This window comes from Hippopotamus amphibius, chromosome 10 (assembly GCF_030028045.1).
Source record: "Hippopotamus amphibius kiboko isolate mHipAmp2 chromosome 10, mHipAmp2.hap2, whole genome shotgun sequence".
NCBI lineage: Eukaryota > Metazoa > Chordata > Mammalia > Artiodactyla > Hippopotamidae > Hippopotamus > Hippopotamus amphibius.
In genome coordinates, this window is record NC_080195.1 from 11477955 (window position 1) to 11501153 (window position 23199).

At 39.1% G+C, this 23199-nt stretch overlaps 1 protein-coding gene across 1 annotated transcript in view; it reads left to right on the plus strand.

The window, feature by feature from the left end:
• The window catches only part of TENM3 (teneurin transmembrane protein 3), a 592830-nt gene that overhangs the window by 536499 nt on the left and 33132 nt on the right, over positions 1 to 23199 (plus strand). Inside the window, exons 21-23 of the mRNA XM_057696894.1 lie at positions 8324 to 8556; positions 10258 to 10412; positions 11928 to 12802. Of these exons, the coding sequence (XP_057552877.1) occupies positions 8324 to 8556; positions 10258 to 10412; positions 11928 to 12802 (1263 nt within the window). The remainder of the gene's footprint in view (positions 1 to 8323; positions 8557 to 10257; positions 10413 to 11927; positions 12803 to 23199) is intronic.

Consider the following 23199-nt stretch of genomic DNA (forward strand, 5'->3'; position numbering starts at 1 on the left):
GCCCTAAAAGTTAAGCTTCATTGACTTCCTGGTAAATTCATTGCTGCTGTAGTTTAAACTGTGTATTTAAAACCCACTTAAACTATATATTTTCCTAAGTTGAGAGAACTACTAGATTTGAGATTTAAGTAGTGTTTCCACTGACATTATTATGGAGGAAAAGAGTTTCCCCAAGGCTAAGGAGGCGTATGGTTGAAGCACATGCATAAGGTGGAAAGTTCTCCAGATTCTGTTTGCTCTGCACACTTAGCTGAGAAGGTACAGGGCAAGCTTGTATCATATATGGGCACTTTTGAATGAAAAACTTTCCTCAGGACAGCAAAAAAAAGGGAGAAAAAAATACATTTGAAAGTAAAGCTAGCAAAAGAAACAAAGCAAGACATATTGGACATGCTAAATCTAGTTTGGCCATTAAAATAGCTAATAAAATAATATTGGATAGAAAATTAGCAATAGTTTATGTGAGATCCTTGAGATGGATAAATCCACATGACATAATTAAACGGCTGTGTAGAGATTGACAACTAGGAAATAAAAAACAAAGTTCTGCTGAAAGATGTGCAGCTGTCGCATATCAGTATGACCAGGCCTGATCCCAAGACCTCTGCCTAAGCTCTACTATTGATCGTATGCTATCCGCTAATAGCCCAGCCGCATGCAAAAACTAACATGGAACTTCTCCAGACTTCTGAGCCTGCAAAGCTCTGCTTTTAGAAACCACAGCAGAATATCAAACTTTTTCTGGGCTGGCCTTCCTAGTAACTGTGAAGAAAGGAAGACAGACTGGTGTGTGCACCAACTGAATGCGAAAGCACTGGAGGCAATACAGAGAAAACTATCAAGGCAGACACCTTTTCACGAGCTGGCCTGTTCCATGCCAGCCATGGTGCCAGATACATGGTGTCGCAGACCCACACGGCAGCCCTTCAGGGCTACTCAGGAGCTGCTGGAGGCTCGAAGAGGTTAGGTATTTTCCCCAAGATACGTAACTAAGATGGGGAGCAGAGATTCAAACCACTCGAAAAAGTGTGTTCTTTGCACTGTACCACGCAGCCAGTCTTCATCTGTCTAAACGGTCAGGTTTCTATGGGCTAATTCCCCGGGTGTGCAAAAAGCTAGATTTATTTCACAGTCACTTGACAGATTACTCAGAACTATCCTCCCTCTGGAAAACAAAAATCTGTGAGGTCAGAGCTGCACTATTATTGACAATACTTTATGAGCTCATTATGTACTAACTCGTGCTGTTCGGCAGTGATACTCGCCGTAACCCCTCTCTCGTGATCCTCTGCTGTATGTTATCCCGGCTGAAGGTGGGCGCCGGCATTTCCTGTGTGCACCATGCATGTGAAGTACATTGGTTTGGGTTTTAAGTTGATATTTCTCTTTATTAAATCAGTGTTAACGGATCGCTTACCATGTGCTAGGCTCTTGGACAAATTGTAGTATGAGACGAAGCCTGTGCTCTCAGAACTCACAGTCTGGTGGGGGAGACAAGATGTACATGTCAGGGACTAACTAGCATCATCAGTATCACTCTTTGACCCTTCATCATATCCATGGCTTGTGCTGTGAGAGTCATTCTGTGGAGGACGAGATGACAGGGAGTGGGGGTGTTAAAGGAACAGCGTCCTGGAAGGTTGATATTTGACACAGGTCTAAAATGAAGTCTGCTTACACAGCAAAACCAGGAGAAAGGCGCGCAGTCATGAAGAAAGACTACAGAGCAAGTCACGTTACCTGCTCGGAAGAGATGAGCGGGACATGTTCTAAGAGGAACTCGATCCGCTTCCAAGTTATAATTTTGATATTACTAAAATTACCATGTTGGTAGTAATGAGAGAGACAGGTAGAAAGGCAGGCTAGGGTCTGAGAGCCCAGGGCCTTGACTGCCCTAAGGAGTTACTCTCCTATCCTACAGGGTAACAGACAGTGCGGAACCACAGTCTGATCTTGAGCAAGACAGCGGCATCTCAGAGTGGCCTTTTAGGAAGATGAATCTGGTATTAGTGTCCAGGATGACTTGAAGATCAGTTAGAAGGCTCTTACGTAAAACCATGAGATGCTAGGTACCTAAAATAGCCCGGCGAGTCATAAAAGAAATCAGCCAATAAAATAAAGGAAAGCAGAGAATGGACACACTGTGTATGGGTGGTGAAGAAGAGGAAGATGTAGAAGATAACCAGGGCTTTTGAGTGCACATCATCAAACAGAGGACAAAATCATTGACGAAAATAGGGATTCCATTCACTTAGTAACTAAGTTATCAAAATTGACCTAACAAAACAAAGATATTCCATCTGATCGGAGCTTCTTCATTTAGCTTAACAAATAAAAATTCTTTTCCGGTGATTCTTCCTCTTTACCTACCTATATCATCTTCCTTTTACCATGTGATAGGATCCTACCTGGCTTTCTCCTTATCCCCACTTTCCTGGTTAGCATAAACATCATGAAAGGCTTAGGAATAGGAGATAGGAAGAAAAAGAAAGATATGTCTAAATCTGTAAAAATGAACAGGGAAGTCACTTGTTAATGATTAAGTAAAGTAGAAAAATGCATACTTCTACTCCTCTTCCTGTGTTTCATACCCTATCCAGAGTCTCATAATTGGACTGATGGGGAAAATAATTAATAAAAATATTGAATAATGAAATAAATATAAAAACAATAGTCTTAATATTTAAAAATTCAGAGTATTCTGTCATACTAAATTTATTAAGTATTGTGCCAGGATATTATATCAAATCAAAATCTCTCGCTGTACTTCTGGACTTCCCTGATGGCGCATTGGTTAAGAATACACCAGCCAAAGCAGGGGACATGGGTTCGATCTCTGGTCCAGGAAGATCCCACATGCCATGGAGCAACTAAGGCCGTGTGCCACAGCTACTGAGCCTGCGCTCTAGAGCCCTCCTGCCACACCTATTGAGCACGGCCGTGGGCCACAACTACTGAAGCCCACGCACCTAGAGTCTGTGCTCCGCGACAAGAGAAGCCACCGCAATGAGAAGCCTGTGCACCACAATGAAGAGTAGCCCCTGCTCTCTGCAGCTAGAGAAAGCCCACACACAGCAACCAAGACCCAGTGCAGCCAATAAATTAATAAATAAATTTATTTTTTAAAAAAGTCTCTAGTTATACTTTAATGAACAGATATAAATACTACCCAACATATTAAATTTTTTACATAAATGGGGAGCTTCTGAAATGCTTAGAAAATAGATTTCTTTTATATATGCTAAGCATTCCCTCCATGGTGTTTATAGTATTAGTCTGCTAACAAACCCTTTTTGGAGGTAGTAAATTTTAGCTCATTCCTGTTCCAATTCTTTAAAATTCCAAAATAAAGGAAATGAAATTAATTAACTAATACCAGCCAAGGGGCATTTAAGCATGTACATCTAAATATCAACTTTGTGCATTTTATATTACCAATTAAAAGATCAAAGAAAGTGCCAATCATGGGTCTGTGAAATTGAACCGATTAAACTTTAGATACAAAACTATAAAAATTTGATTCAGCACTTCTCATTGACTTAATATATAAAAATTAAGCAGGCACAAAAATATCACATCCTGAAGTCCTGCTTGCAACAATATAAACAGTCTTTTGTTAGCCAGAAAATCAGTTTAATTTTATACATAAATATAATTTATGTTCCTTTAAACACTCTGTGTTCCAAGGGCTGTGGTACAGTTTCCAACTAAAAAGATTAAAAGTGCTAATAATATCTATTCTGTAGCTTGTCCTTTGCAAATATTTCTCAAGTCTAAGAAGGTTGAATTATGACAAAATAAGTGAGCAAATGCAGTCTACATTTACCACTGGATCTGTGTCTAATTTTAAAGTAAGGTGTAGAGAAGATGCCTTGGTAATTGTGATGCTCTAGGCAATTCAGGGGGAGTTAAAAATCAAGGCACACAGTAGGTGTGTGTGTGCGTGCGTGCATGTGTGTGTGTGTGTGTGTGTGTGTGTGTGTTGGAAATGGAAGAATGGGAAAAGAGCATTCCAGAAAAAAACAGGAGAAAGGCATGGGCTACAAAGTTCACGCCACATCTCAGCAATAGGCAGTGTGTAATTATCAAAGGTTTTGAAAGAGAAATATTATCGAGCAAGAATGCTTTCAGGAGAACCAATTTTAAGTTTTTTATTTAGGAAGGTTATTGAGGTATATATATTATTTCAGGAGCAAGGTTCACTGATTTTCAAATTCCAGCCACTGGATTCATAATCCAAGAGACTTAAAAAAAAAAAAAAGATTAAAAAAAAAAGTCAAGGCATAGTATAGTAAAGGTTAACTTGATCTCAGTTTCTTTTATTTTGCTGCCATTAGTCATAATCTCAATGTTATTGTAAACCTTTCTGAAATGAAAATCTCAGTCAATCACACAAGAAGGCTATTGTCCTTCTGCCAAAGAGAGATTCCCCCAAACCGTGCGCTTTGTAAGTTTCTTGCACCCCAGCTGCCAGCAGCTCACCGTTTGCAGTCATGACGTTTTCACAGGAGATGTATTACTGATCTAAGAGCTCATCACCCATTTGTACCACCACCCAGCCTCGCCCAGGCTTTGGCTTTTCGGGAAGTTGGAAGGGCAAGAACCAGCACCCCCATCAGAAAACTCTGGGCTTAAATCAGGTGTCCTTGAATCCCAGACGCATCGCACACGCAGCTCAGAGCTTCTTGCCACCAGCCTGTCAACTGAAAATTTCCAAACTCACTTGTTTTCCTTTTAGTGTTTCAGTGTAGATCCCTTTTTTCATTTAAGGGAGGCTGGGACCCAAGAAGCAGCTTGAAGTTGCCACAGAGCTAGCTGTACTGCAGGGAACGGATCTAGCTCTCATTTTCTGCTATTGTGGGGGGAATATTTCCGGAGACGAATTGTCTTATCCAGGGCCACATACGCCTCCACATTTTTTCTTCTGGACGATAGAGTTCTATGCAAAATTAGAGCCTTCACTTGGTGGACATTTTTAAAGCTGTAGGCATGTAGTGCTTGATTTAGAGATTCCTGTGTCTTCACGGAAGGAGATGCTTCAGGACAGGAAGTGGTAAATATAAAACAGCACTTTGGACCTTCTCTTATTACTGTCCCACTGGAATAAAAGTGCTGCCAATAAAGGCAAAGCTTATGACTCGAATGTCCGTTATTTTTGGACCAAGAAAACTCATGCCCTGCAGCTAGAGTGTACCACTGCTACTCAGGCAGCCAGCTCAGAAGTCTGTTACTTTTTCTCAAAATGAGGGACATCATGAAAAAGTACGCATTCTTCATTTACCTTTATCATAATCGTTACTCTAGAAACAATTCAAACTGGATGTTTTAAGAAGGATCTGCATTGTTTCAGTAGTTTCGATGTTATAGTATAACAGCAGGACTAAGGAAACACATTTGAACCTGTCCAAGCTGAGAGAATTACTTTTGCCTTGTTTAGGTTTTCAGAAGTCAAGTTATAGTTTAGTTAGTTAACAATAATTGTTACACTTCTACACTAGCTAGAGTTACAAGGCAAAAGACATGGCAGTGTAAGAGGAGACAGGACAGAAGCCAATATTAAGAATAGCTCATGCTTATTGAGTACATACTGTGTGGTAGGCACTGTTCTAAGGCTTTTACTTGTGCTGGTTCACATAATCCTCTCAGCATCTTATGAAATCTACATTGTTATCACCTTTACAGATAAAGAATCTGAGGCAAAGATAAGTTAGATATCTTGCTCAAGGTCACACAGTTAGTGACGAAGCTCATGTTCAAACCCAGGCAATCTGAGCCAGAGGTCATGCTCGTAGATACACAACTGGCAAGAAAATAAAATGTGTGTGTATATATTTACAACCAACTGTATGATACTTAGATATAATCAGGGAGATAGAAAAGACTAGAGAGTCTCTCCAATGTCATGTCTTCCAAAATAGACCCAGCTTGACTGAGTGGCAACTCTTTTTTTTTTTTTTTTGGTTTGGTTTGGTTTGGTTTTCCTTTTAAAAAGAATTTTATTGAGATATAATTGACATACAATAAACTGCATATATTTAAAGTGTACAATTTGAGGGGGTTTTTTTGTATTAGTCATCTATTTTATACATATTAATGTATATGTGGCAATCCCAATCTCCCAGTTCATCCCACCTCAACCGCCCACCCCACCCCCACCCTCGTTTTCCCCCCTTGGTGTCTATATGTTTGTTCTCTACGTCTCTGTCTCTTTCTTCTGCCTTGAGTTGCGACTCTTGTCACCAGCTGTATATACACACCTGGAAAATCAGCTCTGCCAATATCAGACTGATTATAGGGGGGAAAAAAAACCTCTAAAATTGCTCTGAATGTTATATTGTTATGTAAGTTTTCACTTCATTACAAAGTAATAAACTACCACATTAAGGAACGCAATATGTCCTGTTGCATTTAAAATTTCAGGCATCGGATCTTCTCTGGCGGTCCAGTGGTTAAGACTGCACACTCCCAATGCAGGGGGCGCAGGTTTGATACCTGGTTAGGGAACTAGGATCCCGCGTGCCGTACAGCACAGCCAAAAAATGTTTTTAATAAAAAATTAAATAAAATTAAATCTCAGGCATCAATGTATAAAAATGCTACAATAACACTGAGCATGGCAAGTTGATTGTCAGGTCTAACCCTGTAGTTCTGAAGGGCTTTTGTGTCAAATGGTTTGCATCTCTTTACGTGTTCTTCATACTGCTTTTTACCTTTTCCCCTTCGCTCATGTTTATGCACTTAAGCCCTTCCTTGCTCATCTGAGGCCCTCAAGCCCTTAGGTCTGGGTATTTCTCTGTCTGCCAGCTTCACTGCCACAGAGCTTTCTAGTGCCCCAAAATGTCTCTACAGACCCCATGTGTGGCCAGCTGTCCCCTCTACCAACGTGAGAAACACCAGTGGACACCAGAACCTGTGACTTTAACAGTAGAATCTTACAAGAGGGGATAAGTCCATGTTTTCACCACCTAAAAGGAAAAGCATTAAGTAGTGAAAACTGCTTCATTAGAACCTAACTAGTAATGAGAAAACTACTAAAACATTATTTAGAATAGATATTTTCATTTAGTTAGATTTATACTACATATTTTAAATATCTACATATAAGATAAATGGAAACAAGCATATGAGAGAGAGAGAGAGAGAGAGAGAGTGTGTGTGTGTGTGTGTGTGTGTGTGTGTGTGTAGAGAGAGAGAGAAAGAGAATAAGAATAAATCAATAAAACCAATTTTGTCATCACAAGCCTTGTGGAAGCTCATAGATTCCTACCAGTTGACATCTTTGTCGAGACACGAAATCATTTAAACTCCTTTTCAGATATTTTTGTCAGAAGGTGATATTTGCACACAGTACAGAATTACATTAATCCCAAGAATGTGTTGTTAAGTGTTTGTAAGGAGATTTATCTTTTAATTTCAACTGTATGTCCTAATTTGTCCATTCCTTGATAATGTCGGTCTTACCATTTTTACAGGTAATGGGACATAAAATATTTTACATTTGCACTAATTTAGATTTATAAAATTGAGGTCCTCTGTATTGTGAACAAGTGTTTGTATCTCACCAAATTCATAGACAGGTTTTAGAGCATCTTAATTTGCAAACCTTAAACATGAAAGCAATGAACCCAGAGTTCTGACTCAGGGCGTTAGGCCACTAAGACTGCCTCTCCTGCTTGAATGGCCTCATTTTAGTATTTAACCCCATAACTCAGGACAAACACTGTAACTGCATCAGACTATCTTTCTGAATTACAGTAGAGCAACCCAGACAGACACAATGCTACGTTTTTGGTTTTGTTTTTTCATTTTTGGAGCCAGGTGGTTTTGGTTTGATGGCGAGAGGAAACAGGAGATTTCCCTACAAGGAGAGGCAAATAAAATCACTAGTATGTTATACCTCAACTGGAGAGTTTGGTAGAGACACCCTTCCCCTGGAATAAACGTTAAGCCTGTCACTCAAAGGTTATATATTAATGGCCTTGCACTGAACCAAAAAGATTTTGAGAACTTGCTTCTTTGTTTCAGACTGGAAGCATATTGCCTTGTAAAGGTAATTATTTTTAAGATCGCTGTTTAATAAATTGTTACATCCTCAGCAACAGACAAGGAAGGAAAACAGTCCCCTCAGAGATTGCCACCAGTTCTTTTAAGACATTCTTTTAAGTCCTTGTTAAGAATGCTGTTCGTTCATCGATAAGGGGGCGGCCAGGGGGCTCAATTCAGTTTATAATTAGTTTCTCGTCCTCTGTTTTATTTTGCTTTCCATTCCTGTGTTTTAGGAGTAACTTTCTTTGTGATGTTTATGTATGATATTTCCTTACAGCAGCAACCCAGCTCACAGATACTACCTTGCAACTGATCCAGTCACAGGAGATTTGTATGTTTCTGACACGAACACTCGCAGGATTTATCGCCCAAAGTCACTCACGGGTGCGAAAGACTTGACGAAAAATGCGGAAGTGGTTGCAGGGACAGGGGAACAGTGCCTTCCTTTCGATGAAGCCAGATGTGGGGATGGAGGCAAAGCTGTGGAAGCCACGCTCATGAGTCCCAAAGGTACGGAAATGTATCAGTTTGAGGATTTCTTTTTATTTAAAAAAAAAAAAAAGGTGGAAAATCCAGTTAGTGCCTGATGGTGTTTAATGCTGAGACTGACATTTTACGCTCAACTGTGTTCTGGAAAGCTGTTTCGCATCTAGTGTTTTTAAAAGCCGTTTAGCGTGAAACTGCTAGAATCCTAAGTTGGTTTTACAGTAAATATTAGGTTCTCGGCATTTTTTAATTATCATACCATTTTTTTCAACTTTGCAAAGAATCAAGCAACTACCCCATATCATTCAGGTCACATCCTGTTCAACTCCAAGGAAGTATCCGAATTCTTTTTTTTTTTTTTCCCCCATTGTACTGGAATTCCTTTGTCATGAATGAGTCCCAGGCCTCTTTAAAAGCCATCACTAAGCAACCCTATTAGCCCTCACCCAGTTTGGAGCTATTAAACTTTTGTTTCTATGCCATGGGAAAAAATGCTTGCTGTGAGGAATTTCTGGAGGTAACAGGGGCTAAAATTCTATGTGCTGAAGGTTTCTAGCTTTTCAACCAGTCAGGACTGACTCCTTCTCATGTATTATGCCATTCATTTCAGTGTTTTTTGGTTTGAGACTTTTTTTTTTCATTACAGCTAGAGACTGTTATGTGAACAAGAACTGGAAAAAAGTATTTGTTGTGCTGAATTATTCATGCTAGCAAATTTCACTGTAACAAGGTCAACAAAATAGTAATCTCGGCTTAGATCTATTTTTGTTAGAATATAGTTACTCTAAGCTTAGTATAACAGAATTTGACCTGTTTCTATAATTTATAGACAACAACACTATACAGAGTTTATATTTAAAACACAGGTACTACCTATATGATCCACATGCGAAGTAGAGATTCTGATGAATTTTGGTTCTTTATGACATTTTACAAAGTTGAGTCAAAAATAATCCGCACTCTGGCTGTAGAATTTATTTTAATTAACTTTTAGAAAAGATAAATACATCATTTTTTGACATAATCTCCTTGCTTTTCAGTACACTTTGTCCATATGTCAACAAGCTTTCATAGTCCTGCATTAAAAAATGCTTTAGGCTGAGCCGAGAGCCACGAATGCCCCGCTGTCTTCACATCTTCATCAGAAGTGAATCTTCGTCCTTGTAGGGCTGCTTTCAGGGGACCAAACAGGTGAAAGTCCGATGGAGCAAGATCAGGACTATAGGGAGGATTCTTTAACACCTCAAAACAAAGATTTTGCAGAGTGTCGACAGTGTGGGCAGAAGTGTGCGGACGTGCACATCCTCAGACCATAAAAACCGAATCACTGCACGGTGCTCTTCTTTTGTGCAAATCACAAGTGGGGCATCCATTTTTGCTCCCACTGCAGTTACAAATGAACTGATGTAACACATTCACACCTGCACAGCAGTGACTTGGGAGACAGTAGCCTTGAATGGAAAGCTCTAATAAGACAGTGTAGCCAACAGAAGTTTTAATATAACCAGAGTGCGAATAATTTTTGACTCACCCTCATACATTTATTTGCAACATAAGTGCCTACATTGGTTTTTTTCTAATGTGTTTGCAATCTGCAGTCTTCCCTGCTGTCTGCTGCCCATGTTATCACTGGGGTTAAGTGTTGAGTTTCATGATGGGCCTGAACGTTTCATTAAAATTAATTATTTTTGAAAGGTTAATAACAGGTACTTCTCTTGGGCACAGGAATGGCGATCGATAAAAATGGATTAATCTACTTTGTTGACGGCACCATGATCAGAAAAGTTGATCAGAATGGAATCATATCGACTCTCTTGGGCTCTAATGACCTGACTTCAGCCAGACCTTTAACTTGTGACACTAGCATGCACATCAGCCAGGTAGTGAACACATGACACTGGGTTGTCTGTTTTTCTTCTCCTTCTTCTTTTCTTTTAAAGATCTCACTGCTTTTCTTTTTCTTTTTTTTTAATTTTAAATTTATTTATTTATTGGCTGCATTGGGTCTTTGTTGCTGCACACGGGCTTTCTCTAGTTGCTGAAATCAGGGGCTACTCTTCATTGTGGTGTGCAGGCTCCTCATTGTGGTGGCTTCTTTTGTTGCAGAGCACGGGCTCTAGGCGCATGGGCTTCAGTAGTTGTGGCACACAGGCTCAATAGTTGTGGTGCACAGGCTTAGTTACTCCACAGCATGGGGAGTCTTCCTGGAGCAGGGATCAAATCTGTGTCCCCTGCATCGGCAAGCAGATTCTTAACCACTGCACCACCTAGGAAGTCCCTGTTTTTCTTCTGAGTGATGTGATTTACTGTGTCAGTAGCTGTGATGATGCTGTATTAAACTGCATGTGTTGTGGGCAGCAGTCATGGTGATAAAGCTGTTCCACTGAAGTGTGTCTCAGGAGTGAATACAAACTTATTTTCTTCTCCAGTTCTGCATTTGAAGAATTCAATGAAATTCAGAACAATTATCGCTAAGAAATGCTAATCGTTTGTAATAAAACACCAGTATGGTAGCAGCATGCAGATATTCCAAAAAGAACAAAACAGTGTAAATCTCTAATCTTTTGATTGCATGAGGTCCTTAAGTGGTAGAGAGAACCCACTAGGGTTAGTCCTCAGGGACTTATATTTAGAATTAGAAACTTTACTATTGGCCTGATTGAAAACATAAGAGAACACTAATGTATTCATAACCTAGAAAGCCCTGGCATTTGGTGACTGTTCCTGCTACAGGGAACAAGTGTGTTCATATCTCATTGATATCTATTAACTCCCTACTTAAGTGTTCATGTGCTATTTAGCTAGAACTTGCAAATCTTTCAATGAGCTGCATTTTTTAAAATAAATTTATTTATTCATTTATTTATTTACTTATTTTATTGGCTGCATTGGGTCTTTGTTGCTGCGTGTGGTCTTTCTCTAGTTAAGGAGAGTGGGGGCTGCTCTTTATTGTGGTGCATGGGTTCCTCATTGTGGTGGCTTCTCTTGTTGTGGAGCATGGGCTCTAGGCACATGGGCTTCAGTAGTTGTGGCACATGGGCTCAGTAGTTGTGGCTCATGGACTCTAGAGTGCAGGCTCAATAGTTGTGGCTCACGGGCTTAGTTGCTCCACGACATGTGGGATCTTCCCAGAGCAGGGCTTGAACCCGTGTCCGCGGCATTGGCAGGTGGATTCTTAACCACAGCGCCACCTAGGAAGTCGCTGCATTTTTAAATAAAGTGTTATTTCCTACATTTGTCTCCACTCAAAACTTTTATTTCACTGTGTCTATTTTAAAAAAAACAATTTTAAAACAGATTATCAAATTTACAGTAATTTCCCCCAAACAGTCTAATTTACTCTTCTGGCAAATTAACAGCAGCTCAGTAACCAGACCATTTCTTTTTTTATGAAGGTACGTCTGGAATGGCCCACTGACCTAGCCATTAACCCTATGGATAACTCCATTTATGTCCTGGATAATAATGTAGTTTTACAGATCACTGAAAATCGTCAAGTGCGCATTGCTGCTGGGCGGCCCATGCACTGCCAGGTGCCAGGAGTAGAATATTCTGTGGGCAAGCATGCCGTTCAGACGACCCTGGAGTCGGCTACCGCCATTGCTGTGTCCTACAGCGGGGTCCTGTACATCACTGAAACTGACGAGAAGAAAATTAACCGGATAAGGCAGGTCACCACAGATGGGGAGATCTCCCTGGTTGCTGGGATACCGTCAGAGTGTGACTGCAAAAACGATGCCAATTGTGACTGCTACCAGAGCGGAGATGGCTATGCCAAAGATGCCAAACTGAGCGCTCCGTCCTCCCTCGCCGCCTCTCCGGATGGTACCCTGTACATCGCAGACCTAGGAAACATTCGAATTCGGGCTGTGTCAAAGAACAAACCTTTACTGAACTCTATGAACTTTTATGAAGTTGCCTCTCCAACAGATCAAGAGCTCTACATCTTTGACATCAATGGCACTCACCAGTACACTGTGAGTTTAGTCACTGGTGATTACCTGTACAATTTCAGCTACAGCAATGACAATGATATTACTGCCGTGACTGACAGTAACGGCAATACCCTTAGGATTCGACGGGACCCGAATCGGATGCCAGTCCGAGTGGTGTCTCCTGATAACCAAGTGATATGGTTGACCATAGGAACAAATGGATGTTTGAAAAGCATGACCGCTCAAGGACTAGAATTAGTTTTGTTTACGTACCATGGCAACAGTGGCCTTTTAGCCACTAAAAGCGATGAAACTGGATGGACAACATTTTTTGAGTAAGTATATCAAAATTCCACCCCGATTATAAAATACTGTGAGAGAACAATGTAATCTAAAATAATAATAGTATAATCTTTTTTCTGTTTATTTGTTTTTATTGAAGTATGGTTGGTTTACAATGTTGTGTTAGTTTCATGTGTACAGCAAAGTGATTCAGTTGTACATATATATATTCTTTTTCAGGCTCTTTTCCATTATAGGTTATTACAAGATACTGAATATAGTTCCCTGTGCTATGCAGTAGGTCCTTGTTGTTTATTTTATATATAGCAGTGTGTATAATAATAGCATAATCTTCAGGGCAAGTGGGATCCAGGTTTTTTGGGGGCCTGGAGCTTCTGTAATTTGGGGATCCCTTTTTCTGGAAAAAGAAGGCAAAATTAGACTCAGGGCCTTGAAAGGGACCCGGGCAAGTGGGGAGCCCTGAAGCTGAAGTTTTATTACCATCATGGTCAATCTACCTCTGCTTAAAGATGGATTTAATATTTTGCTTCATACAGACTTGATATATTAGCAGCAAACTTTGGGGGAAACATACTGCAGCCTTGGGTTTAGGCATAAACTTTTGGGGTTTATATGTGCCCATGTGCTAAAGCTGCCTATGTTGGGAGCTGTCACTGAAGGGAAACTTTAAAAACATTTACAATGAACTTGGCTGATTCCAGCAGCACCACAAATAGAAGGGCTTAACTTTATATAATCGGTTATTGGAGAATCTAAACTCCGCTTAAAAGAACCTGACCACTAAATGCAAATCAGAAATAGCTGGTCACTCTGAAAGCATATGAAAAAGTAGAAGGAGCATCCAGGGATATTCTACTAAATCTGTGGTGAAGTGACCCAGGCAGTGTGCTCTTTGAACAGTCACATTTTGTGACTGTGTAAAATCACTTTCCATTAGTTGTTCATTCCACTAACATTGCACAAACCATAAGGGGAAATTAGATGTACAGAGATGGCATGTTGACAAATGCACAATAGTCCTGGAAATGAATATTGAGTTCCTTAGCGTGACTTTTACAATGAAACGCTGGAGCAAATGCACTTTCTGTAGGAGCACACCTCTAAAATTATAATAAAAGTCAGTAGAAAGAAATGATCCAATATACAAATATTTTCCATACAACTTTTCTGGAATAGAACTTACACATTAGGCTTAGTACTCCTGTAGCTTAGGATTGCTTTTCTTTTTTTTGACAGGTTCCCTTTTAATAAAATGAATGTTACCCAGCAGCAGGATTTTGTCAGAGGAACAAACCTTTTCAATTGAATTACATTAAAATTCTGTTCTTAGCATTCCTTTCGCTCATTTTAGGATCGCAATAGGAAAGGAATAAATTGGAAGTTAATGGCAGGCACTTCCTTTGCACTGTTTTCAAAGTGATAGCAGGCTGCATCGCCAAAGAGGCAAAAAAAGAGTACGGTAAAAGTGCTCCCATCAGATGAGACTGGGCAGGAGAGCTGCTCTCATTACAAGATCTTCGGGAAATGATGGTGGCATAGGTAGGGTTTCGGTTTAGTTAAAAGCAGGGGGAGAAAGAGAGAAATAAGTTTTTAGTACAGTCTAGGACTCAAAAATGGCTCTGTAGGCCATTTTTTAATGTGTTCTTGTTTGTTGCTGGGAATTGACGACACACAGAAGTTCCTCGCGTGGTTACTACTGACACATGAACTTCTGCAGCACATATACGGGTGCACTAATGACCTACAGTGAGAAATGGAGATGCCCCATTGGTGGAATTGACGTGGGGTAGTATCAACAAAGCTGGCATTTTTTACCTTTTGAAAATGATGGTACACAAAGAAGACACATTTCTCTAGTAATAAACACCCTCCGAGAATTTCAGACTTTGTGAAGAATCAACGTGAGCCTGTCTTGATATAATGGGCAAGGACTGTTTCCAAGAATGAAAGTTTTTAATTAATTAAAATAACTCACAACCACATTTTCACTAATACAGACCCATTACACATCGTATTTAAAGCATATCTATAATGTCTTACATCTAGATAAATTACAATAAAGGCAACTATTCCGAAAAGCATTGTTGAAATATTCCACCAAATGTAAACATCATAATTATACACGCACACACACGCACACATATATAGACACATGTGTTTGCTATAATTTAAGAATATAGTAGTTTACAGTACTTGACAAACAGCTTTTCTAATAAAAGGAACAGAAATATGGCTTTAAAAAAAGTGTGTTTGTTAATTTTCCTCTAGATGTCTGCAGCAAAGACATGATTTTTAAATTTCCTAAGAAACGTTTATGCACTTTTCAGAACAGATTATTATCGGACGAGACAGAAAAAAATAAGAGCACTTAACCTAAGTAATTCAGAATCATTGTATCAGAATGACAGATCATCAATTTTTCTTTCTATATGTTCTTATAATTTAGCTGTGAATGAGCAAGGGCCCACACTCTTTCTAAGTGTGAGAAACTTTAAAACACATTCAAAAGTAAGTGCATACAAGAAGGGAGGGGAGTGGCATTCTCAGGCAGCCCCTCCAAAAGCACCCTCTAGACCCTGACAGAGTGGCCCCTTTCTGTCTGTGTAAGTCTGCGATTGTCAATGGGCGAAGTCAACCCCTACCTCTACTCATCAGCGCCTTGGCACCAAGAGCTTCTGCTGATTCTGTGCTGACTCAGACATGGGACTGGATGTAAAGGTTCTCGTAGAGGCAGCGAGGACTCTGAATCGCTGCCAGGCTTCCTTGGTGTTACTAGTGATTACTGGTCGCCTCCCAGAATCCTAGTCCACATCTGTAGTATTTCCCCTCACGTCCTTATGGTACTACGTGTCTAACTTAGAACTTATCGGGGTGCTTGGTACTTTCGTAAGGAAGGGATGTGTGAGGTTTTGACAATGATCAGAGTTTTACCAAAACCAAAAGGAGATTATGGGGAAAACAGTTGAAAAACACCTGTTTTCTATGACTGTCACAACACGAGTCCCTAGATCGGATACATGCTCTGTAATCATCTTTGTGCACAAACACCTTGCAAAGAGAAATTAAACTTTTCAGCCCAAATTCCCATTTATATGTGTCCAGCTTTCTAGCGAGCCTAGTATCTAAAAAGCCTTGAGATTAAAGCTTTATAGGATAGAAACAGTTGGAAGAAGACCTGGGATCAATAAATTGCCTACCAATCAAAGTACAGTTGCTGTAGTTTCTACCAAAGAAATTTTAAAGGGGAGTGAGCTCAAATTACTTACCTTACATGTTTTAACTTTATTTTTTTTCTTAGTACAAACTTGCACTTACCATTAGCATGCCACAGTATTGCTGTGAGTACAGAATGAAATGTGACAGTATTTTATAAGGTGCAAACCATTTCATTATCTTTGTGGCTCCCACAGCTCATGGAATGTTGCAGTGCCTATAGAATGCTCCCAATAGCTGTTTGTTGAGTGAAGGAATAGAGGAGTAAACCAAAGATGTGGTCAGGTGAACATTTATTTATAGAGAAGAGTCTGATAAAACCTATAGCTGGCTTCATGGGAAGAGTGTCATGTAAATATTTGTTTTCTGACATAGTTCAGACCTTTCCGTACCAATAGTTAATGCTGAAAATATTAACATTTCTCATTTTGCTTTTGATTTTTTGAAATATATTTACTGGCTATTACATGTTTACTGTCTTTTGCTTTATAAAATAAAGGCTTCCTCAGTTGACCTTGTTTTTACAATAATTAACAAAAAATGAAGACCTCATATTGCTAGCACTTTCTTCTGAAATGTTGGAGTTAGAGTTAAAGACAGAAAATATTTCCCATGCAAATACAGTTAAAGTATATCGTTGCCCCTGGGATCAGGAAGAATGGCTCTAGGAAAAGAGAACCCGATTCTCAACTTGAGATTCTCATCAGTCACCAATAACATAGGGTGACTTCTTAGGGTTCACAGGTAGTTTCCAAAGCACGAGAACCTTCATTTGAGAAACCAGAGATGCCATCTTCTTATGGGCAGCAATCTCTCTCCATGTTGTGTTACTTGCTATTTTTGTGTCCCTACTGTGATTCGTTGGAGAAGCAGCCAGAATTCTTAGACCTGCTATGGGTGGTCTGATAGGAAGATTATAGCAGATGTCAGGTGGATTATATCTCAGCTCTGAAATCCCTGAGTTAGACAGATATGTTTCATGAACGGAATAATTATTTGTTGCTAATTGAATAAGCCATCTTGGCCTCAGACCTCCTCTTCCGTTGACTTGCTGGGCAGTAGAAAGGATGTCCATTGAGCTCTGGGGTCCCCTTGTCTGATGCCCCTGTGGTAAGCCTAGTTCGCTGAGTTCAGGGATTGTTTTGTGCTGCTCTTCATACCATTTTAAAACAGCTATAAACCCCTTAGCTAAAGTAATTCCAGGGAGACCCAAAAGATCTTACCTGATAGAAATGTATTATTTAAGAAGTTCATAGCCAGAGCGAAACCTCAGTTCTTACACTCGAATGCACACAAAAGCAAACCCAGTGTATTGAATTGGGCAATAGAATAAATTATTTAATAACTATTGGCATTTCACAGTTCTCTGCTTGCTTACCCCGTAAAATACAAACCGTGCGGGCGTAACTAGAGGCTCTTCTGTCTGGTTAGAGAAGACAACATGGAAAAAAAAGCTCTGAGTTCTGGCTGATATGTACATGCACACCACCGGATTGGTGGCAGTTTTCTCTCTTGGGACTTGGAATATTTAGGGCTTTATATATGCGGGACTGAATCTGGGGTCTTTCGTGAGTTCTGTTCAGATTCTCGGAGCAAATAAATGAGTTTCAGCTTTTACACATTGATGTAGGTATATATGGGTCTCCAGCTTCTCATTTGGGTACTTTATTGTCCCTCATTCAAGCTGAGCAATTTCAGAATGAGCTTCTGAACCATTTCTTTATAATGAATGTAACTCTGCACCCATGGTGGACCCACAGCTGCCACTGACATCAATTCTGATTGTCTGGGAGAGGATGGAAAAGGGGATCTCAGAGGAGGAGAGAGAGAGACAGTGTAAGGAGTACGTGGGCTTCAAGTCCAAAATGGCATGCGGAAAGTGCAGGTAACCTAGGAAAACTTGGTGATGATTATTCCAGATAAAAAAGATGCACCCGGTCCCATTGACACTGAATCGTGTCTAAATAGCTTGACACTGAATCGTGTGCAAATAGCCGGGCATCTGTGCCAGGCTGTGTTCTCCTGACGTGTGTGTGACTGTAATAGCTCATGGTGTTAGGAAAACTGCAGTGGCGTCTTCCATGGGACAAAACTGAGAGAACAACCTTTCCCTCCGTAGGCATCTGACATCCAACCCTAAGAACCCAAACGCTGAAACTACGTTTCATTGCTGTTTCTGCCCCCAAACTGCCTTAAAAACAAAGCAGCCCATTTTACAAATACATTTCTAAAACTGGTGCCCAATTCCTCTCTTTATTTTCCTTTTTCTTTTTTCTTTCCTCATGGAAGAAAACACTTGCTGCATTGAGAATGATTTTAAGAGGTTTTATCAGCAGATCACTTAAATTCATCGGGAAATACTGTGGTGGATTTCCATTTTGCCACTCTGTTTAATTGTTTAATAATTTGCTTTAAATTTGTAACCAGAATGTATAGTCCCAGGGATGTCAGTAAAAAATGTGTAGGCAATTGAATAATTGTACATTTTTTTACATTTCAAACATTAACCTTAACGCTTTTAAGGCAATACTAATACTTGAGTTAATCCAATTTTCTTCTGCAGTCTAGTTTTAAGCAATAATTAGTTCTGTCCAGGTTTCAAAGCAGAAAGGGAAGTGGGGAAATTGTATATTATTATTTGGGAAAATCCCAGAAAAAATAAAAACAGATTAGTCACATCTTCTCAGCATATCTCAGTATACATATAATATAAAATGTCCCAGATTTTCTCGGTGTAATTTGCAGTGTGTCAATAGTTGCAAGGCTACATTAACTCTTTCAGTGTGTTTCATTTAGCCAATTAATGTTCTAGATGTGCTCAATTACTCCATAATGGTTCAAGAGTGAGTAAATGCAGCTTCCGAAAGTGTCGAATTCCTTCCTTTTTATTTTTTTATTTTTTACAATAAACTGCATATATTTAGAGTGTACAATTTGGTATCCCAATCTCCCAATTCATTCCCCCCCCAACCCTCCCTGCTTTCCCCACTTGGTGTCCATATGTTTGTTCTCTACATCTGTGTCTCTATTTCTGCCTTGTAAACCGGTTGATTTGTACCATTTTTCTATAGTCCACATATATGTGTTAATATACAATATTTGTTTTTGTCTTTCTGACTCATTTCACTCTGTATGACAGTCTCTAGGTCCATCCATGTCTCTACAAATGTCCCAGTTTCATTGCTTTTTACAGCTGAGTAATATTCCATTGTATGTATGTACCACATCTTCTTTATCCATTCATCTGTTGATGGACATTTAGGTTGCTTCCATGTCCTGGCTATTGTAAATAGTGCTGCAATGAACATTGGAGTGCATGTGTCTTTTTGAATTATGGTGTTCTCTGGGTATATGCCCAGTAGTGGGATTGCTGGGTCACATGGTAGTTCTATTTTTAGTTTTGCAAGGAACCTCCATACTGTTCTGCATAGTGGCTGTATCAATTTACATTCCCACCAGCAATGCAAGAGCGTTCCTTTTTCTCCACACCCTCTCCAACATTTCCTGTGTGTAGATTTTCTGTTGATGCCCATTCTCACCGGTGTGAGGTGATACCTCATTGTAGTTTTGATGTGCATTTCTCTAATAATTAGTGATGTTGAGCAGCTTTTCATGTGCCTCTTGCCCATCCGTATGTCTTCTTTGGAGAAATGCCTATTTAGGTCTTCTGCTCATTTTTTGATTGGGTTGTTTGTTTTTTTGATATTGAGCTGGATAAACTGTTTATATATCTTGGAGGTTAATCCTTTGTCTGTTGATTCATTTGCAAATGTTTTTTCCCATTCTGAGGGTTGTCTTTTCGTCTTGCTTATAGTTTCCTTTGCTGTGCAGAAGCTTTGAAGTTTCATTAGGTCCCACTTATTTATTTTTGTTTTTATTTCCATTATTGTAGGGGGTGGATCAAAAAAGATCTTGCTGTTATTTATGTCAAAGAGTGTTCTTCCTATGTTTTCCTCCAGGAGTTTTATAGTGACTAGCCTTACATTTAGGTCTTTTATCCACTTTGAGTTTATTTTTGTGTATGGTGTTAGGAAGTGTTCTAATTTCATTCTTTTACATGTAGCTGTCCAGTTTTCCCAGCACCACTTATTGAAGAGGCTGCCTCTTCTCCATTGTATATCCTTGCCTCCTTTGTCATAGATTAGTTGACCGTAGTTTATCTCTGGGCTTTCTGTCCTGTTCCATTGATCTATATTTCTGTTTTTGTGCCAGTACCATACTGTCTTGATCACTGTAGCCTTGTAGTATAGCCTGAAGTTGGGAAGCCTGATTCCACCAACTCCGTCTTTCCTTCTGAAGATTGCTTTGGCTATTTGGGGTCTTTTGCATTTCCATACAAATCATAAAATTTCTTGTTCTAGTTCTGTGAAAAATGCCATTGGTAATTTGATCGGTATTACATTGAATCTGTAAATTGCTTTTGGTAATATAGTCATTTTCACAATGTTGATTCTTCCAATCCAAGAACATGGTATGTCCCTCCATCTGTTTGTGTCTTCTTTGATTCTTTTCATGAGTGTCTTATAGTTTCCTGAGTACAGGTCTTTTACCTCCTTGGTTAGGTTTATTCCTAGGTATTTTATTCTTTTTGTTGCAATGGTGAATGGCATTGTTTCCTTAATTTCTCTTTCTGATCTTTCATTGTTGGTGTATAGAAATGCAAGAGATTTCTGTGTGTTAACTTTGTATCCTGCAACTTTACCAAACTCATTGATTAGCTCAAGTAGTTCTCTGGTGGCATCTTTAGGATTTTCTATGTATAGTATCATGTCATCTGCAAACAGTGACAGTTTTACTTCATCTTTTCCAATTTGGATTCCTTTGATTTCTTTTTCTTCTCTGATTGCTGTGGCAAGGACTTCCAAAACTATGTTGAATAGTAGTGGTGAGAGTGGACATCCTTGTCTTGTTCCTGATCTTAGAGGGAATGCTTCCAGTTTTTCACCATTGAGAATGATGATTGCTATGGATTTGTCACATATGGCCTTTATTATGTTGAGGTAGTTTCCCTCTGTGCCCACCTTCTGGAGAGTTTTTATCATAAATGGGTGTTGAGTTTTGTCAAAAACTTTTTCTGCCTCTATTGAGATGATCATGTGGTTTTTATCCTTCAGTTTGTTAATATGGTGTATCACATGGATTGATTTGCATATATTGAAGAATCCTTGCATTCCAGGGATAAACCCCACTTGATCATGGTGTATGATCCTTTTAATGTGTTGTTGGATTCTGTTAGCTAGTATTTTGTTGAGGATTTTGGCATCTAAATTCATCAGTGATAGTGGTCTGTAATTTTCTTTTTTTGTAGTATCTTTGTCTGGTTTTGGTATCAGGGTGATGGTGGCTTCATAAAATGAGTTTGGGAGTGTTCCATCCTCTGCAGTTTTTTGGAAGAGTTTCAGAAGGATGGGTGTTAGCTCTTCTCGAAATGCTTGATAAAATTCACCTGTGAATCCATCTGGTCCTGGACTTTTGTTTGTTGGGAGAGTTTTAATCACAGTTTCAATTTCATTCCTTGTGATTGGTCTGTTCATATTTTCTATATCTTCCTGATTCAGTCTTGGAAGATTATATCTTTCTAAGAATCTGTCCATTTCATCCTGGTTGTCCATTTTATGGGCATATAGTTGCTTGTAGTAGTCTTATGGTGCTTTTTATTTCTGCGGTGTCTGTTGTAACTTCTCCTGTTTCATTTCTAATTTTATAGATTGGAGTCCTCTCCCTCTTTTTCTTGATGAGTCTTGCTAGAGGTTTATCAATTTTATTTATCTTCTCAAAGAACCAGCTTTTAGTTTTATTGATTTTTGCTATTGTTTTCTTTGTCTCTATTTGATTTATTTCTGCTCTGATCTTTATGATTTCTCTCCATCTACTAACTTTGGGTTTTGTTTGCTCTTCTTTCTCTAGTTTCTTTAGGTGTAAGGTTAGATTGTTTATTTGGGATGTTTCTTGTTTCTTGAGGTAGGATTGTATCGCTATAAACTTCCCTTTTAGAACTGCCTTTGCCACATCTCATAGGTTTTGGATCATTGTGTTTTCATTGTCATTTGTCTCTAGGTATTTTTTTATTTCCTCTTTGATTTCTTCAGTGATCTGTTGGTTATTTAGTAGAGTATTGTTTAGTCTCCATGTGTTTGTGTTTTTTACAGTTTTTTTCTTGTAATTGATTTATAATCTCATAGCGTTGTGGTCAGAAAAGATGCTTGATATGATTTCAGTTTTCTTGAATTTACCAAGGCTTGATTTATGACCCAAAATGTGATCTATCCTGGAGAATGTTCCATGTGCACTTGAGAAGAACGTGTAATGTGCTGTTTTTGGATGTAATGTCCTATAGATATCTATTAAATCCAGCTGATTTATTGTGTCATTTAAAGCTTGTGTTTCCTTATTAATTTTCTGTGTGGATGATCTGTCCATTGGTGTCAGTGGGGTGTTAAAGTCCCCCACTATGATTGTGTTACTGTCGATTTCCTCTTTCATAGTTGTTAGCATTTGCCTTATGTATTGAGGTGTTCCTGTATTCGGTGCATATATATTTATAATTGTTATCTCTTCTTGGATTGATCCCTCGATCTTCATGTAGTGTCTTTTCTTGTCTCTTGGAACATTTTTTATTTTAAAGTCTATTTTATCTGATATGAGTATCACTACTCTGCTTTCTTTTGATTTCCACTTGCATGAAATATCTTTTTCCATCCCCTCACTTTCAGTCTATATGTGTCCCTAGGTCTGAAGTGGGTCTCTTGGAGACAGCATATATATGGGTCTTGTTTTGGTATCCATTCAGCCAGTCTGTGTCTTTTGGTTGGTGCATTTAGTCCATTTGCATTCAAGGTAATTATCAATATGTATGTTCCTATTACCATGTTCTTAATTGTTTTGTTTTTGTTTCTGTAGGTCCTTTTCTTCTCTTATGTTTCCCACTTAGAGAAGTTCCTTTAGCATTTGTTGTAAGGCTGGTTTGGTGGTGCTGAATTCTCTTAGCTGTTGCTTGTCTGTAAAGCTTTTGATTTCTCCATCGAATCTGAATGAGATCCTTGCTGGGTAGATTATTCTTGGTTGTAGGTTCTTCCCTGTCATCACTTTAAATATATCGTGCCACTCCCTTCTGGCTTGCAGAGTTTCTGCTGAGAAATCAGCTGTTAACCTGATGGGGGTTCCCTTGTATGTTATTTGTCGTTTTTCCCTTGTTGCATTTAATAACTTTTCTCTG